This window comes from Dipodomys spectabilis, unplaced genomic scaffold, assembly GCF_019054845.1.
Source record: "Dipodomys spectabilis isolate Male_0828 unplaced genomic scaffold, ASM1905484v1 ptg000273l, whole genome shotgun sequence".
NCBI lineage: Eukaryota > Metazoa > Chordata > Mammalia > Rodentia > Heteromyidae > Dipodomys > Dipodomys spectabilis.
The window spans coordinates 11,449,331-11,469,689 of record NW_024870950.1 but is presented as its reverse complement, the minus strand read 5'-3'; the positions used below and the strand labels follow the sequence as shown (position 1 = coordinate 11,469,689).

The 20,359-nt window shown below is 36.8% G+C and overlaps 1 protein-coding gene across 2 annotated transcripts in view; it reads right to left on the bottom strand.

Annotated features, from left to right (window-relative positions):
- Positions 1–9,837: 9,837 nt before the first annotated feature.
- Positions 9,838–20,359, bottom strand: part of Cdh11 (cadherin 11) — a 140,289-nt gene continuing 129,767 nt past the window's right edge. For both annotated transcript variants that reach the window (XM_042700865.1, XM_042700866.1), the window contains exons 12-13: positions 13,219–13,470; positions 9,838–11,171 (exon numbers count right to left, since the gene is read on the bottom strand). In XM_042700865.1, the coding sequence (XP_042556799.1) occupies positions 10,675–11,171; positions 13,219–13,470 (749 nt within the window). In that variant the 3' untranslated portion in view covers positions 9,838–10,674. The remainder of the gene's footprint in view (positions 11,172–13,218; positions 13,471–20,359) is intronic.

Here is a 20,359-nt window from a genome sequence, read left to right as displayed (position 1 = left end):
TATTTAACTATGTCTACATGTAACAAGCAAAATGTAGCTTAAACATATAGAATAAAAATTTAAATCAAATTAAACTTCAAAAATTAAATCCAGGGCTGGGAAGTTGGCTCAGTGGTAGAGCGCTTGCCTTGCATGCATGAGGCCCTGGGTTTGATTCCTCAGCACCACATAAGCAAAAAGAAAAAAGCCGGAAGTGGTGCTGTGGCTCAAGTGGTAGAGCGCTAGCCTTGAGCTGAAGAGCTGAGGGACAGCGCCCAGGCCCAGAGTTCAAGTGCCACAACCGGATCCCCCCCTCCAAAAAAAATTAAATCCATGGGACTTGAAGTAAAACCGATTATATTCTAAGAAATATGTGGGTGTCATCCAATCAGTGGTAGAGAAATGACTACCAACCTCACTAGAAGAAAAGGCCATTCTGTCAGTAGTCAGCCTTTGTACTTTAACTGCAATTCTCACCTTGTTTCCAGCCTGCCAGACTACCTGGCAGGTTCTCGACTTTCTAAGGTACCACAATCTAATGCACTACTCAATTTCTCTTATAGATAGGTAGAGATAGATCGATAGATAGATAGAGATAAATGACAGATGATAGATAGGTGTATGAATAAGAGATAAATGACAGATGATAGATGAGTAAGAGATAAAAGATGATAAATGCTAAGAGATAAATGACAGATGATACATACATACATACATACATACATACATAGATGATAAAGAGATAAATGACAGTCATCTTTTTTTCCACATACAAGAGAAATAAATCCAATATTGTATCTGTGTACACACGAGGTCAGTTTATGAGTTTAATTTGTAATCCAGATATGTATCTATGTGATCAGACTCTGTTCTGATTTAACTTTATGTCACTTAACAGCATAAATTAGTTTGTACTACCTCACAAGGTCCTTCATTCATTTCTCACATTATTATCCACTCTTGTAAGTCCACTCCTGCGGACATTTTTCCAAACATGGATTATCTCTATAGACAGAGAGAGTCCCAGAGGTAGAATGGCTGTGCTTGTAATAATTTGGCACTTCATACACATTATAAACTTGATTTTCTAAACAAATACCCCAATTTACACTTCTGCCATGAAAACATCACAATGTTCTCTGCATTCTTGCCAGGAGTATCATATCACTGCTGTTGTTTTATTTTTGTCTTGGTGTCATTGAAATATATCAGTTTAAATGCTACCTTAGCTGAGTGTATATTTTTCATTAATATTTGGTGAGGACAGATATGTGAATTCTTCTGCTTATTGCTACCCTGTTGCATGAATGCTTTAAATGATTTGGTCCTCAGTTTTATTCATTTGGTCTCTAGTGCCTGGTTGAAGCAAGACTTTCCTTGGCCAAATTACATAAAATATGAGTACTCTCTCCCAATCTGACAATTTCTTCCCATTTGCCTTCCTTTGATTATCTCCAACTCAGTACTTACACTTACTACTTATGGTGTGTATATACATATATATATATAACTGTATATCATTGTAACTATAACCACAAGTACATCTGTGTGCATAAAAATGTGAGTAGATCCACAGTGATTTGTCATATAACAAAAGTTGATTGTCTTTCCCTCACTAGGTGACCCAATAAATTAATATTGTTATATACTAGTGGAGCAGATTTCTCTATTTTCTGCCTTCCTCTCTTCTATGTGAACTAAGTTCCCAAGTTGTTTCTGCTTTCTAGCCTCAAGGATATTTGTCCTGCAGAAAGGAGACATAGCCTGGAGTCAAAAAGCTTTTCTAAGTCTTTTTTTTTTTTTAAATGAAAGATGAAATCCAATGAAGAGACTGAAACGAGAAGTAGGAAGACTTTTAATGTGCAATTTCACCCCTTTCTGAAATAAAGAGATGTGATGTCCACAGTTAGTCTTTGTCAGCACCTGTAGGAAGGGGGTCTAGGTCCCAGAAGAAGGAGAAAGTTGGTTTGAGCTCACAATAGGATGCTCCGTCTTCTGACAGCTGATCACAGGAAGCACTTCTTCATCCAAATATGCATGCTTGGCTGGGGACCAGCCCAGTATATACATCTGTTAACAGAATTTCAAAACCCATGAAGCAAAAAATGACTACAACTGAAAGAGGAAATGAGAACAATCCAGATTATAATTAGAGATTCCCAACAAAATTTTTCTCAGTAACAACATAACCATTTAAAAAATGGTAAGAACAGAGAATAATTGAGCCCAATCCATCAATTTGAGTGAATCAATACGGTGGAACATTAACCCAACAACAGAAAACTGAATATATTCCCAATCATTCGTGGAATACATACCAAATTACCCAAAAAAAAATTTTTAAAAACTCACCTAAAATGAAAGCCCAGGAATATTTATCTGTGGTCACAATTCAATTAAACATAAAACTCAAAACCAGAAAGGAGAAAGGGGTAGGTCAATGGTAAGGTGCTTGACTATCATTCACAAGGCCCTGGTTTTTGATCATCAATATTATAAGGAACAAAAGAAAGAAAGAAAAAAGGAAAGATGAAAAATTTTTAATAAGTGCCATGGATCAAAGAAGATATCACACAAGAATAAAACACCTTGAGCTGAATAGAAATGGCAAAGTATTATAGCAACATTGTGGATAGAAGTAAAGTAGACCTTGGAAGGAAATTTTGAGTATTAAATATTCCTCTTAATATAAAAGAAAGGTCTGAAATAAATAACCTAATCTTCTGCTTTACCCAAACAGAAAAGAAACACCAAATTCAATCTATTATAAATGGAAATGTTGAAAATACAAAAAAACATAGAAAGGAAATAAAGAGAACACAGTTTGAAGGTGTAACTCAAATTATAAATGGAAATGTTGAAAATACAAAAAAACATAGAAAGGAAATAAAGAGAACACAGTTTGAAGGTGTAACTCAAGAAATAGAGGGCTGGTCTAGCATGAATAAGGCTAAGAGTTCAATTCCCAAGTTTGAAAAAAGAAAAAAAGAGAAACAAATTCAATGAAATCATGTGTTTCCAATTTAAAAAGGTAATGAAACAAGGCAAAGCTCTAAATAGCCTGTTGAAATAAAACATAAAAGCCATAAAATACCAATTATTAAAAATTATAATAATTGCAAGTCATTGGCCTAAAAGGAGACACTTTGAACAGATTCAGGTCATTAGTTTAAGAATGTAGTTTGATATATACAAATTCCTGAGAAAACATACATGATCAAAGTCTTATAAACAGAAATAAGTAACCTGAATGCCTTCATGTCTACCACATAAGTGCAATTTGTGTAAAAGCCTTCTTATAAAGGAAGCTGCAAGCCCAGGGATTTTTATTGGTGAATACTAACAGGCTGTTAAAATGTAGAGATTACAAATTCTACATGAGACTGCCCAGAAAAACAGAAGAGCTCAAGTAATTTTAAGACCAATTTTAAATTACCACAATCATAATAGACATTACCAAAAAAGAAGAGCAGGAGGAGTGGAATACAACACACTTTCTTCAATATAAATCCAGAAAGCAATGATGAAAATTTAGTATCTAGATTGCATCCTGCATTAAAAGGACTCATAGATATTTGAGCACTTATCTCAGGAGTGTGTGTTCAGTTGAAATTGTCAAATCAAACAATGAAATGTCCACGGATCCAAAACTGTCTACTAGACTATAGAAATCAAGGCAATATTTGACACTAGTAGCACAAAACAGGGGATCCCCCAAATAGACATAAACGTACATGGCTGATTCATTTTTGGCAATGCTGTTGTAGTAATTCCTGGGGAAAGGCTGATAAGGATAAATACTAATGGGGAGTATTATCAGTAGACAAAGGAGGACCAGTTGTGTTTTTGTATGAAAAGATTCTTACCTTTGTGTTAGACTACACACAAAAATTAATTGGCAAAAACTTTAACTGTAAAATCAATGGCAAAAAAGTCAAAGACAAGTATCACAAGTCTTTTTTGGTATATTGTTATGGAAAGCACACAGATTTGATCTCAAATAATTTTATTATTTTTCTAGATAACATTCTCATCAAATGTTAAACATCATGTTTATAATGTGAACAATGAAGGACTATCATTAAGCTAAAATAAAAATATAGCAGATATCAAAAATGATCAGAGAACATTACAACATAATACTTCACAGAAGTCAAATGTAGAATGCTAATAAACATTAGAAATACTAAGATTCACTAGAAACTCAATACATGAAGAGTGTGATACTTTAAAAAATTGGAACACCAAAAATATCACAGTGTCTTGACATATATAATAAAATGCATTGCTGGAGAAAGTATGAGTGAGAAAATGTTTCTTTTCTAGAAATAAATTGAAAAGATGTGTTTTAATTCCAAAGGAAAAATGGTATTCATGTGCTTTGAATCCCAGTTATCACTGAAGAATCTCACTTTTTGGAATTCATCCAGAGGAAATAATCAGAACCCTACATTCTACTTTCTGAAGAGTTTCATTAATTTGACCATTATGTGAACACAATGTATAATCATTACTGCTTGTTTCTGTGTCATTTGTAAATACAGATTTAGTTGTATACCTGTGTCTGGGCTTAGTTTTCTATTTTTACAGAATTTCAATTAACTTTAAGCAGGGACTTGTTCCATTGAGCTGTTGTGGTTTTTGTCCCTAAAACCTTACAAGAATGTAGCCTATTAAAAGAAAAATTAAATGAATTTCAAAAGTATTTAGAAATCTTTTCATTCTCTCATTCAATACAACATTGGGCAGAAATACAAGGGTTAATAATTTTTTCATACTTTAAACGTTCTCCTATGTTGAGTATAATGTATACAACATTAAACTGACAAAGTGAATCCATCATTCATTTCTTATTTTTAATATTTAAATATGCTATGGAATAAATTTAAGGTTATTTGCTTTAAATCAATATTAACATTTAAAGCAGCAAAGAAAGAGAGGAGATGTTTGGTGTGCTGAAATATTTCTCTAAGTTTAATGTGATGAAGGTTTCTCTTTCTCTACCTTCCTTCCTAGCACAAGTGAATCACCTTTCTAAACTCAGAGTGAAAATCTCTATGAACCACTGACAATATAGCACCTTGTAAATCCTGAGGTGCAAAAGTCTTGGTAGAATGACCATAAGAATTGATATGCTAATGAGTCACACTGACAAATGAGAGTATCACTAATAAAATTTGAAACAAAAATTGACCTAAACCCAGACACAAACTCAGACTACCTCAGAGAGAAACATGAAGACATGCAATCATCCTGGATAGTCACAATACCCATAGAAAATGCCTGCTTTTATTTGTTCCTAGTAAACAAAACCACAGTAAAACAAAGCCATAAAGACAGTATTATGGTATATTTAAATCTATAAGATGTCAATAATTTTTCCATCTTGTATACTTCATGCTATAATATATACCTTATTTGGAGTTTTATCTGTAATATTAATCTGGAATAATTTAAAGAAAATTTACAATGAATATTAAATTGGTCTAATTTCTAAAACAGAGTATTCTGTGAGTAGATTATCCCCTTGATCTTTTAGTATGGGAATAATCTGCACATTGCAAACCATTATCAATAATATTTCGTGTATAGCAGAAAACATAACACAATTTCCCTTTCCACCAACTTTAGGGTGAAAATCTATCACAGGTAAACTTCACATTGTGACCTACAAAGTCATTGAATGGTTAAGTTCATTATAGCTCTCTGGAACAACACAAGGAATTTGAACCTTTATTGAAATATTGAGCCCTGAAAATAATGCATTTTTGTGCAGCATGTTATACATTTTTGTTTATTTTCTTACTCTAGGTCAGTCTTTCTGAAACTATTGAAATCATGTCAGATGGAAATTATATATATATATATATATATATATATATATGTATATGTATATACACATACACACATGTGTTTATAGATGGTATATATATATATCTATCTATCTAAATAGGTGTGTGTGTGTATATATATACATATATATATACACACACATGGTATATATATACATATATAGAGATGTGTATGTATATATGTGTGTATACTAGGTATAAAGTCTATGTGTATATATAAGTGCATATATACATACACATATGTATATATATAAATATATACCTAGTGTGTCTCTCTGGTGTATGTACAAAAAATAAGAGACTTTCAGAACAGAAGGGCAGAAAGTGCTTGCAAGCCACAAAGACAATCTGATACCACACCACTTCTGGGCCCAGTACTCTCTGAGTATGCGTGGAATGAATATCCAAGCAGGATATCTAATTGTATCAGTCTAAATTCAAAGCATCTCAATGGTAATATTAAAATATGAGTGGCAGAAGGAGGGAAAACAAGCAAACAAATGACCACTTGTACATTTCTAGATTAGGATACTATGATTCCTAGAATATGATACATAGAAGAATTTCCCATTTCTATTTAGCCATCTGTCTCTGAATTCCTGTCCAAACCATTTATAATCAGAGCCTTAGTATCTATGCCAAGAATCTAAATTTAAAAAAAAAAAAAGAAGAGATGGATCCTCCAGAGGAGTTCATTGGTAATTCTTGAGACTTATTTTGTTAGGTTTTATTACTATACTAAGCAGTGTTTTCCAAACTCACAGGAGAAAGAAATTTGACAATGTTTCTGGTGGGTTAGGGAAAAAGAAACAATGTTAAAACAGCATATAATACTTTCCAATTTCCTCCATGCTAAATGGTGGAAAAGTATAGTTAAACTCTTTTGAGTTGTTATACAAATTATATTCTGATTGTGTGTCTTCAGATGTAAATGTTTTCATAGAAGATTTCAGTTTGTTTAAAAAAGGAGTGTTATTGTTTGAACAAATGAACAAAATCATTTTGATTACAAAGTTCCTCCTTTTGATTTCAAAGTTACTGCCATTCTTGACAAGTTCATACAAATTTCAAATGATACTTGTTATGTAGCTTGTATCCAATTGAGATGATGAATATTGATTGTCAAGTTGATTGTCCTGAGAAAGATCAAGGAGATTAAGAAAGCCTTAAGTTTGTCAGTAAAGTCATTTCTAGAGACAATTAGATAATGAATTATCCAAATGATAATTCAGTCCATTGATGGATTAAAATTTTGATAAACTATTGGCAGGTGATAGGATTGGAGGAAGGGCAGTCCAGTTGGAAGTGACTGGGCTGTGTCCTTGGGGTTTTTATCTTGCCCTGATCTTTTATGCTTGCTCCTCTTTCTGGATTTTCTGTCTATCTTGATGTGAGCATATCCACTAAAACCCCCTTGACATGATGGACTGAAACTTCTAAACCCAGAAACAAGTCTTTCCTCCCATAAGTTATTTTTGTGATGTATGTGCTCACATTGACAATAAACCTAAGGAGAACGTGAATTATATTGATTTCAACATGAATATGTTACTCCCATTCTCCATGCATGATCCATTTCTCTAGGAAGCTAGAAGCTAGTCTGTATACAGGCTTCCCTTTCTGTCAGTTACCTGGCTGCCACACCAACCTCTGAAGTCTTTCTTTTCCTCCATCTCCATCTACTGAATTATCTTAACCCCTCATTGTATCTCATTATTTCTTTCATAAAAATCTCCCTGGGGAATCTCTAGGCTTATATGGTGTTAACTTGCCTTCCTCATTGCCTGCCACATAGATTTTTCTATGCTTCTGCTCAGAGCCTAACTTCTTACATGCCCATAGTCCTGTAATCTCACAAATAGAAGGTTGAAAGATGGAGTAAAATTACACAGGAGTAATTTCAAGTAGTGCTCATCAAATTCCATGCAACAGGCAGAACACCAGGAGAAATGATGACTTTGACTAAGCTCTTTATGTGGGAGAGATAATCTGCTTTCTTATCTCCCTCAACCTCCCAGGTAAACCTCAGGATACAGCTTAGTTAAATACAGAAATAAACAGTGTTCCAAATGACTGTGCTAGGCCTATATTCTATTCCGGCCCAACATCTGACCATAGTTTATCTTTTATTTGATTCACTTTTTCTCTCAGTCTTGCATTATCTGGGGTAGTGGGTGATCGGAGAGGTAACTAGGTAAATAGAAGACCACAAGGTATGTGGTATAATGTTGGAAAAACTGAACAATTCCAAGATTCATTCAGCAGCCTCAAGTAGCCAGCATCAAGATGTTGGCGAATGCACCAATAAATGGATTAATAAAGGATGACTAACACCTCTATCTTCTATCTAGAGGAACAGAGAAATGTTCCACTTTTTACATGCATTGATGTCATAAAGCAGTGATTGCTTTATATCAAAATAAGGAAAGATCACTTAAGCTATGATTGCTTTTCAGGAAATAAGTTGAAAAAGAAAAAAGACTTCACTAGTCAGAAAAGTATTTTATTTTCCAGCTTCTAAGAGGGTCCTACAAACAATAGAGCTTTAAAGTAAAAAAATTAAAAAGAAAAGATAAAACTATTGAAAAGTAGACAGCCTTTAAAAAAAAATCTTCGACATAAAAATTGAAAATGTAGTCAATTCTCTTCCAAATACATTCTTAGGGGGAAAAAGGATCATTCATAGTGACAGCGTTACTTACAGATGCATACTTGTTTAAGTGCTATTCCTATTCCTTTTAAGTTATTTTTTCATTTCAAATTCAATTGGAGATCTGTGCAAACCTAGCAAAATATTCTTTGGATTATAAAAAACTATATAAAAAATGAACATGACCTGCAATTATGGAAGTATTGTAATCCTTCACTGGTATGAATGATTTTGAAGTGGCATTGCCCACAGACTTTATTCCGTTGAAGTGTTCAGCCAATTTGATTGAAATGCAGAGGAAAATGGGAGTGAGCACCTCCTAAACACATTTCTCTTTGTCTGCATTTATCAAAGTGATAAAAATAGTATGAAACAGGATATCAAGAAATGCTTGAAACAAACTTTCACCATGAAGTAAGAAAAAAAATGATAGTCTAAACATTGTTTGACCACCCCACCAAAAAAAATCACATGCCTTGTCTTTAAGGGGGAAAAAAATGGGAAACTGCTTGCAGCATAACTTTGTATGGTCCTTCCACAAATCTTGCGACATTTTGGCCAGACTGTAGACCTGAAAATGCCCTTCATGTAAGTCCCAATCCCTAGAGCTGGATGAGGGGGTGGATGATGGTAGGTATCTAATGGATCAAATGGTATTCACGCTCAGAGCCAACATGGTCTCCTGCTCTCATTTTGAGCTTATAGCTCAAACCATTTTCTAAAACAAAATATTTTGAGCTTAACTGACCCTTCTCTTAGCTTTTGCTAAGATAGTCACATTGTTTCAAGATAGGTCTTAAAATCACAGGAGGGAAAAAAAGATAAATTTAGACTGTCCAAAGTCAGACCATCAATATAAAGAAAAATGGGGTAACATTTAAGTCGAGACTCTTCAGTTCTCAAATGCTAGGATAGGGCATAAAATCTACAGGATGTAAAACTACTTAAGGGATCTACACCTTCAGAAATCTGCTAGCTTTCATTCCCTCATGAATTGGACTCTCCTACTCATGACAGTGCAGATATATGAGGTAAATAAATGCATATTATATAATGTATTGCAAATTAGGATTTACCTAGACCTCTAAACATCTTTCTTTAGGGGATGTGTGTAAAGAGAAGCCAGAAGGCTAACACTAAAAAATGTACACAGAAATGCTTCACATGATGTTACATAATCTTGTCTGTAAAAATTTAAAAAAAACACTTGAAATATATTTAACTTTAAATAAACAATAAAATCGGCAGACTACACAGATCATAAATAGGGTTATTAAAAGATCACAATTCAATCAGAAATGGAAATGGATCATTGGAAATCCAAATTTTTTTCCATGTTAAGAATCAAACCCAGAATTAAAAAAGAATCTTTTTTTTTATTTCAAAGGTTGCTTCTTATATTGAAGCTCATATTAAAGCAACAGTACAATGTTCATAAAATATAAGTGTGATGCTGTAACATTTTCTTACATGTCAGAATACTGATATTTGCATGTATACTAAAATAAGAACTTTAAAATTGTACAAATAGATACATTAAAAATGACATAGAAATAGGGCGTTCCTCACTGAAACAAGACAGTTATATCTGGCACGTATTAGTTTAAAATGAAAGGAGAAGCAAAAAGATTTACAAGAATCAGCAGTAACAAGTTTGATGCTCAAGAGACATAATTGTACATTGTTTTGTACATACATTGTATGGGTTTAAGCTGGCTGAATATTATATATTTCAAGTTTAAAAATGCACTACATAAAGAGTGTCCATTGTTTAAGGCGAAATTACAGCTCAGAACTGTTGTCCTTTCTAATTTTGTGGAAGCATCTTTGACAAATTAAAAAATAAAAGAAGAAAGACTTAGATGTTCAGAACACATAAACAATTTCCCTTCCTTGTAAGTTCACCATTAGACTTCTTCACTTAAATATTTTGTATGCCAAGTGGTTTTTCTCTAGGGAAGTTGACAAACAACTTCAATATTTGCCTTTTTCTTTTTGTTGTGGGAAAAGGTATTTCACAGTATTTACCACTTTGATGTCCTTTTGCAGTTTTATTAAACGTTATCCTCTCTGTAAAACTTCGCTTGTTTTAAATGAGCCTTTCCTTGATTTAAAAAAATACCTGTTTACACATCTTCTAGATTCTTGAGAATGCCAGACACAGTTCTTAAGGCCAAATTTGTATCGTTATTGTTAAGAATCATCGTCAAAAGTGTCTTTGGAACCGTATAAGTCTGCTAGTTTCTTAAAACGAGGTCCCCAGTTCTGTAGATAGTCATAATCCAAGTCTGAGTCTGTGGTGGCAGACTCTAAGGAGCTGAGGGACCCGGCCACCGACCCCCGGCCCTCGTAGCCATAGATTTGGATGGAGTCGTAGGGGGGAGCCGTGGGGTCATTATCAGCCTCCTGTATCCTTGTGTTGATGAAATCATCCACATCCACACTGTTGGGCGCTGGCCGCAGCCCTGGTCTAGGCATATACTGATACTCAGGCTTGATGTCTTTTCGAGGGATAAATCCATTGATACCATCTGGATTCTGGAGGGTGGCGATGTCAAAGGCCTCGGTGTCTTCCTCCCCGCCTCCTTCATCATCGTAGGTGATAATATTTTCGCGGACATCCTCCTCCTCAAAAACAATGAGTGGCTCTTTCTTTTGTCTCCTCAAGGTCACAAACAACACAACAATGACTACAAAGGAAGTAAAAGAAAATCAGTGGAGGATGACATCCTCCCTCTCTTCCTCCCCGACCCCCAACCCCAAAGTGTCCCCAGGGAGATTCACTTCCCCAAGGAATTCTTCTTCTATGGAAAGGATAAGTGTATCAATGCTTAAGAATCGGAAGTGACAAAAAAATACATAAGACATTGCCTAGAAATCTCCAAAGACAAAGACAGTTGACCATCCACTGTAACTCTGTGAAATCGGCCTATGACTTGGGAAGTTGACTACGTGCTGCCTTAGAAACACTTTGACCAAGGAATCTCAATGCTCTTTGGGAATCATCTTCCTAAGAATTGGAATTAAGGTTCCAAATATGTCAGTCCATGGTTTCTTAAGAGAAAGCTAATCCTAGATTTCTTCCATTTGCAAACCCCTATGAAAATTTAAGAATGAGGACATTCGATGAATTTAGGACCTATTTTTCCCACAGGAGGTAATATCTAGCGTTTGTCCCAGAGGTCTTGAAAATACCACTGACCCTACTATAAAATAAAAAGGTGAATGGATCGGACATATAAAGACCTCCAGGAGAAAAAAAAAATCTCCCATTTATTTGAACATTGTTTTAAAAATCTGGAAAAAGGAAGTCCTACAGAGGAGGCGTTGAGAAATATCCCATTAAATTTCAACACTCAAAGAAAAGCTCAGACTCTGCCTAATTCTTTATTGATACCACTGGCCCTCACTTAACCCTTCTAGGAGGCTTCTACAATGTCTTATTAGCAGGCTCTCCCCCACGCACTCCACAAGACTGAAGAAATGCTTCTGGAGGAAATTGGCCAATAGACTAAGAAAGAGCGTCTCTAAACGCATCACTCTGAGAGCCACGCGTCAGAGAACATTCTTGCAGTAGACGTCCTGTGGTTCCCAGGGATAGATGCCTCATCCTCACCTTCACCTCCCAGAACTTTTTAACCTTCTTCCCTTAGACAATGCTTTCCATTTTCAGTATTTCCTGGGATTCCCACCACATCTGCCACCAGGCTGTTGGCCCACCTACCTTGCTCGGTCTTTACCATAACCTTTTATTTGTACTTTACGTACCTCTCTCCCATCAGTTATTCATATTTTTCCTATTATCTTCAATGTCCATCTAACCCATCTACGTTTACCAGCTGGAAAACTCTTCTTTTGTGCAATAATTCCCAAATGTCTCAAACTTCAGTGTGTGTCAAGGACTTTTACCCCTATCCCTCTTCATATTCTTATCACAGCAGCCCACATGTGTCTCTCTTACGTTTGTTCTTTTCTTAACAGGCTATGGACTCATCCCCCAAGGATTAGTTCAAGTCTTGTTGAGTTTTCTTTATCTTTCAAATATGAACATAGGGTAGGACTTGATCCCCAGGTAACACTCGATAACTATTTTTCTTAACTGAACTCACTGGTGCTTGCCTATGGAGTTGTCCCTATTAATTCATCCAATGAAGAACAAAATAACTTGGACAAAAGCCTCCAATCTAGTTGTGATTTTAGAGGTCCAGTAATGGCAGAGGCAAATAGCGTCCATGCAATACTATTATTGCAAAGTGTACGTCCGTACACTTTGGTAGAAGTAGAGAAGAGGGACTCCTACCTCCACTGGCAAGTGCAAAACATATTCACAAGTATCCCCTCAGCCAAGGCATGCACCCACACATTGTATATGATTATGAGAGAAAAGTCAAGGTCCAGATTGAGTCAATTGATATTTTTCTCTGCTCCTTCCTCTCCTTCTGTTAGCTTTTCCTTCCTCTTGTGAGGCAAACCCTCACCCATGCACCAGTTCTCAGCCTCCAGTATTCCTTCACCTGCAAAACCTTCTCTGATGTCCTCTATGACTTCTGATAGACACACCCACGGTGTCTGAGAATTTCTCAGGAATGCCAATGTTGCTTGGGAAATTACACCATAAAAGCCAAGGGACTTGGGCAGGCCCTATAGTTTTCCTAGTAAACTGAAATGTACTGCACACCGTGTGGCCCCAAGAAGTAGCCTGTGGTGAAGAAGTGGTATTTCCAGGAAACTCCTTACCCAGGAGAATGACGATGCAGGCGAGGATGGCAATGAGCGCCCCTGTGCTCAGGCCGGCGTTCAGAATGTAGGCCTCAGCATTGCAGGAGAGCAGAGCCCCATTCACATCGCATCCACAGACCTTGATTGTAAGGGTGTTGGTGCTGCTCATGGGGGGGATGCCACCATCACTGATCACGATGGGCAGGAGGTACAAATCTTGCTTCTGCCTACTGAACCCTCCCCGCCGGGCATATACCCCTGCTGTGTTATCTGTTAAAACAGAAGGACAAAAGGTGTAATCGCATGGATCAAGACCATTGGAAGCACAGTTACATCAAGCTGGCGAGGTTTGAGGACATGTATCACCTCACAAGGGCTCAGTATTAAGAACCTCTTTTTTCTCTTTTTTCTTTTTTTTTTTTTAATTGTGAAAATACCATACAGAGGGGTTACAATTACATGGGCAAGATAATGAGTACATTTCTTATCAAGCATTGTTGCTTCCTCCTTTGTTTCCCCTTCCTATCTCTTCACATATCCCGCCCCTCCCATATCCCCCACCCCCACCCCACCCCCACCTGGCCAAAGTTGTGAAGTTCGTTTTTCGACATAACGACTTGTACATCTCATTGTTGCAATGTGTCCACCTGTATCCCTATTTAAACAATTTGTTTTTTCCCTTCCCCTCTACAAATTATACCAACATCAAATACATTGAAAACGGGTTATACCATGGGGGAGGGACATACAAAGCAACAAAGAAATCATCTTATAAATATGTTAGAAACAATAGCAAGAAAGAAAAAACCACTTGTGTCCTTATCTTGGGGTTCATTTCACCTAAAATCATCTTATCTGACCTTTTCTGCTTATCTCAGACACATACTAGTTATTGCAAATAGGGGAAACCATGGCACCTATGTTTCTTTGGGCCTGGCTTACTTCACTTAATATAATTTTTCCAAGTCTTTCATTTCCTAACAAATGGGCAATGTCATTTTTTCTGATGGAGACATAGAATTCCACTCTTTTCTAATTCTTAGAGTTCATTGTGGTAAGCTTCATTCTATACGATCCTATGCAATTAGTCATTGGGCTATTGTGATCCCCTGCTATGAGTATGAGAGATACAGTCTAGTTATTACAAATAAGGGAAACCATGAAATCTATATTTCTTTGGGTTTGGCTTGCTTTGCTTAATATAATTTTTTTCCAGGTCTTTCCATTTCCTTTCCAATTTCACTCTTTCTGATGGAAGCATAGAACTCCATTGTGTGTGTGTTTGTGTGTGTGTGTGTGTGTGTGTGTGTGTGTGTGTGCACCACATCTTGATCCATTCATCTACTGAGGGGCATCTGGGTTGGTTCCATATCTTAGCTATGGTAAGTAATATTTTCTTTCTCTTTTAGTTTTCTGTACACTTTGCCTTGTTTATACATGTTATCTGATCCATGGAAGGGAAAGGGAATTACAGAAACAGCAGAACAAAGGATGATCTAATGCAACAATGATGCTCACTAAACACTATGTTGGAAATGAATTTTACAACCTGGGGTCAAGGTGTGGGGGTGGTAAGCAAGAGAAAATGAGGGAGGGGCAACAGGGTTTAAAAAGAAATATACTCATTAACTTACTTATGTAATCCTCCTGTTCATCACCTTTACAATATAAAAGCAAATCTTAACAAAACGAAGATAAATAAATAAAGCAAAAAACCAAGGGCTCAGTAGCTATGTGCATATGATCATATAAAATGATGCGTATCAAAATGAACTCCAAGGAATGGAAACAAAAGGTTTTCTATTTTACTTTTTGAGATTATTTCCTCCCTCCCCACTTGAGTTTTTCCCCTTTTGTTGCTGTTTTCAATTTCTGTAATTTTGGTCTTTTTTTTTTTTTTTTTTTGGTTGGTCGTGGGTCGTGGGGCTTGAAATCCGGCTGGGCACTGTCCCTCACAGCTCTTTCGCTCCAGGCTAGTACTCTACCACTTGAGCCACAGCACCACTTCTGTTTTTCTGGTGGTTAATTGGAGATGAGTCTCACAGACTTTCCTGCCTGGGTTGCATTTGAACCAAGATCCTCTGATTTCAGCCTCCTGAGTAGCTAGGATCACAGGCACGAGCCACCGACGCCCAGCTAACTTTTGTATGTAAGTTTAACTGACTTGGGAAGGGGAAGGGAAGCACAGAGATGGTGGGGCAAAGGGTGAATGAATTCAGCAGTGATATTCATAAGACACTATGTTGCAAATGAGCTTTACAACTTTGGGTGGGGAGGGGAACTGGGAGAAAATGAGGGAGAGGGTGACACCCTTAGCAAGAAATATAATCAATACCTGACTTATGTAACTATAACCCCTCTGTACCTCACCTTTACAATAAAAATTTTAAAGCACAAAAATAAAGCTATCTAAATTAAACAATAACAACAACCAGAATCTTTCCTACTTCTTCTGTAATCTAAGTATCCACAGAGGCCACTGCCATTTAGCATGCCAGTATCACAGAACAATCTCTACATTTGGGGAATAAACCAGCAACTGGCTCTTTCTCAGTTAGTTGGTACCAAATCCCTTCACTGGCAAGCAAACCACACCATATTCTCTTTAGATGTTGCTCCTTTCACCAAACCCCACTCAGGAGGGGTTTGCTGTACTTTATATGTTAATAGAGCATATAAGTGGATATTTAAGTCAGCATGAGAACAAACTTTTTATTAATAAGCTTTTTTCCCCCTACTGACAATTACTCTACCTTGGCATGACTTTTGCCAATTTTTCAACATTTTTCTTTTTGAAGAAATTGCAAGTCAACCCTCAAATTTTAATTATATCATGAACTCATTCATAAATCCCAGAGGAAATTATCTTCAATGAAGAAGTACTTGAGGCCAGGAGCCAGTGGCTCGGGCTTGTAATCCTAGCTATTCAGGTGGCTTTGATCTGAGAATCAAGGTTCAAAGTCAGCCAGGGCAGAAAAGTCCTTATGAGTCTCTTATCTCCAATTAACCACTCAAAAACTGGAAGTGGTACTATGGCTCAAGTGGTAGAGCACTAGCCTTGAGCATAAAGAGGCTCCGGGACAGTGGCCAGGCCCTAAGTTCAAGTCCCAAGACCAACACACACACACACACACACACACACACACACACACACACACACGAAAAACCTTGCAGCAGAATCATTTTTTTAACTTAAATATCATCAGCCACACTATTAAGCCTGTCCAACCCTTGCTTAAAACAATCCTATTTTCTTTGCTTCTCACATAACACAGCCCAGCCCTACACAGTGGGCCGTGAAGTGTTCTCGTTGGCTAAATTTGCACTTGCCTTCCAGGTTTACATCCTTCCTCTTTTTACATGACCTGGCTCAGCCTGACATAGATAATGCACTTCTGTTCCCCGAGCACACAATGCTTTTCCACCCTTGACTTCCATTCTCCTTTCTACAACTCTCTTATTCCCCAAAGCCATTCCTTTTATCCTGACTGCTGAACTTCTCAAGGCTCAAAATTGAATTCTGAAGACATGTCCTCAGGAAGGCCTCCCTGGACCCCCTCCATCATCCATCTCCTCTACAACTCCTATAGAAATAAGTGGCATAATAGTCTGTCATGATTTGTTGACATAACCACTCTGACCTCAATAAGACCGTGAACTTCTGGAGAAGAGGGAATTTATCTGATTCATCTCAGGCTGTCCAACACTAGCCACACAGCAGACATTTAATAAATATTTGTGTAACATATGGTAGTAACTGTTTTCTGTGAAAAGTTGAAACCTAAGTCCAGATGTTGGCCTTCCTGTACTTCTCAATCACTTGTAAACGATACCTCCAAAATGTTTCTTCATTATATTTTCTCTACTGGGAAAACAGATTGTTTTCCATTATGCACTTTTCAAGAAGAAGAACATTGGTATTATAAGACAGAAGAAAATTAAAATATGTCTCATTAAGTTTACACACACATACACACACATGCGCATACTGAACCTCTGGTATGGTCTGCATTTTGTGGGTTAAGAAATGGTCATTTATAGCAAAATAAATATGGCAACCTATATAAAAGCCCAATAATTGGCACGCTTTAACTAGGTTGCTAATACCATTAATTTACTCTGTAATAGGGAAAAATATTTTGCCACCCAAAATTACTTTTATTTAGCTTAAAGAAGTGTGTTTTTATACTCTGTAAGGCCCTTGTATGACAGATTCATTTTCATTTAGGGATAAGCAGATGTAAAAGGAAGAAGTATTCATTCACTGGTTTTGGTGTATACTTCTAATGATAGTTTCTCAAGACTTTCCCTGCCAACAGCTCAATCAAAACAAGGCAGAACAGCTCTCTTGTCAATATTTTCTCCATTTTTCATGATTGGCATATTTTGCTTTTATCACAAGAGAAAAATTATATATACTATGGCAAACAGAGAGAAGGAGCAAATTAGTCAATTAAAATTTTAGTCACCTGACTGTCCTTTTCTGTTTTAGGTGATTCTACTGTCTCACACAATTACATTTGCTGGCCTCTAATAAATTATTCAGAGATATTCATCTGCTTTTCATATTTTGGTGTTCAAATATAAGTTCCATAAATTAAATGTTACAATATTTATCCCGTTTTAATTACCTGAAATGTCATTAATGCCATCATGACTAAAAATGAATATTAAAAATTTAAGAAGATAAGCAAATTAATTAAATTGCTTGGTCAAATATAACTCCGATAGAGATGAAACTTGCAGAAGATCATTCATTCAGCTTACATATTGGATCTGGCCTTGTTTGAGGAAATATGAACAGAGTATTTTTGTTTTTATAAACTTGTAGATACCATAAATTAAAAAGGAATCTCAAGGAGACCAAGAGAGGTTGCACCTCCCAAACACAACAGGCAGATAGACACATGGAAGTAACTGAAACTCCAAGATGAAGGAAAACTTGGATCTGAGCACACCAGCATTTAAATTGAAGATGTTTCATCTTCTTGACAATCGAGCCTTCTAAGATACACTAAAACACTTACACAAACACTCGCCAAAGTACTCAGCTGACTGAACCATTTACAGTCTCTGAGTGACATGTCAGTAGATTCTCAAAAACCTTCTTTAAACCTCTCTTCAAATACAACAGGCTTTGCATACAGATTTGAAGATCAATTTAAGAGATGGGGAAGAAATGGATTAAGGGGCTCTTCCAGAGAAAACAATTGTATAAGTTAAAATGAGTCCTTTCTTTTCCCATCTGGAGTCTAGCTGACTAATCTTTGAAACCAGGAGTTCTGTTTATATGCAGCATACCTAATGAGTTGTCTCTGGGACTAAATAACGTGGCATGAGGCAGTAATTGTCCTCTAGGCTCTGCTTCCTGAGGTCTGGGAGGAATCCTTCATCAGGAACTTAACATCTAGCGTTGAAACTCAGTGAAGGGTGAATATGATAGCTAGAAGCCTTCTCTACCACTTTGAACTTGACACTTGGGTGAAGTACATTGTCTGCATCGATAGAATATTTTTTCCTTTAAATCAAAGCTTTCTCGGCACCAGTAAGCTTTGACCAAGAAGGACAATTCTGGGCATTGGCATCAAGGGTCTTTCCTGTGATACACCCTGAACCCAGATCAAAACTGGTTCATATGATCAGAAACATGGGGGGGGGGGGAATATAAGCACACATATAGAACAGACTAACAAGAGAACAAAGTGCTTTCCTTGGAACTAGTTGTATATCTAAAGTCTGACCATGAGTTCTCTTTCATCTAAATTATCAAATAGTTGGCCACCTGGTCTGTCTTTGAGAGAATCCTCTTAGTCTGGATTTTGCATAACTGAAATTTTGTGAGCAAAAGCATAAAAGAGGCACTGAACACTGGTGGCTCATGACTATAATCTTAGCTACTCAGGAGGCTGAGATCTGAGGATCATGGTTAGAAGCCAGCCTGGGCAGGAAAGTCTGTGAGACTTTTATCTCCAATTAACCATAAGAAACTGGAAGTGGATCTGTGGATCAGAGTGGTAAAGTTCTTGCCTGGAGGAAAAGAGCTCAGGGACAGCACCCAAGCCCTAAATATAAGACCCATCTCCACCTGCCCTCCCCCAAAAGAAGAGAATTTTAAAAAGAAGCTTATTGAAGACACATTCTGTTGATTCAAAATGTTACATTGAGCTCTGCGTTAGTTAGCCCCACGGTGTTATAAAACAACCAGAGAAAGACAAATATTAAATCAACTTAAGTATTTCCCTTATGAGATTTCTCAGACCTTTCCCTTGTCTATACAAAGCCTGTGAGAAACAGGCCACTCAGTCTGGAGAGTCAAATGATATAGGTTTGTACTGTGGATATCCTACCAATGAGTTGTCTGACTTCTGATATATTAAGTCCATATCTTGACTTTCCACATTCTCATTTATGCAGCTTGTATATGTATATTTTTAGGGTTAAATGGATTTCTTTTAAAAAAAAATTGCTCAGCACACTGCCAGACAGTTGTTACTGTTCAGCAAATATTCTTTGCTGGAAGCTCTCCTCCTTGAGCAAGAAACTAATGAGGAAGAGAAAGGTATTGGCAAGGAAACTAAAGCAAATTCTTGGAAATGTCACCACTGTTTTGAATGTGATTCCTGACTCCCCAGAAGTTCTCAGCATCCAAGGTAAGAAAGTTCTTCACACTCTGCCCTCCCGAGCAACATACTTCTCACAGTCAGAAACTGTTTCAAAGCCCCTTAGTCACTTCTTGTTTTAATCTTCATTCCTGATCTTTTCAACCTGGCACACAGACCTACCACCATTTTCGTTCTTTCCCCTATTAGGCAAAAATGTACAAATGATGCCGTTGATGGCAGGTAAATGGGATGTATAAATTGTAGTGCTTCTGTGAATGGAACAGTAAATTCAGGTTTCAAATATTTCGTCTCTAACCTGCACTCCAAATCACCTGCTGCTTTTATCTGTGCACAGTGTCATTACACTGATAAAACGTGAAGGTTCTTCACAATAATGGTTTTCGGGGCACCAGTTTGGGAATGCAAATAGAATGTTGATGGTGATGATGGAGAGCAATGAAAGGGATGCGCAAAATCGGGTGCTAAAAGGGAAAAAGGGGGAGGAGAAATAGCCCCAGCTATGCTAATAGTACCCCTCCCCTAGGACCAACATGGTA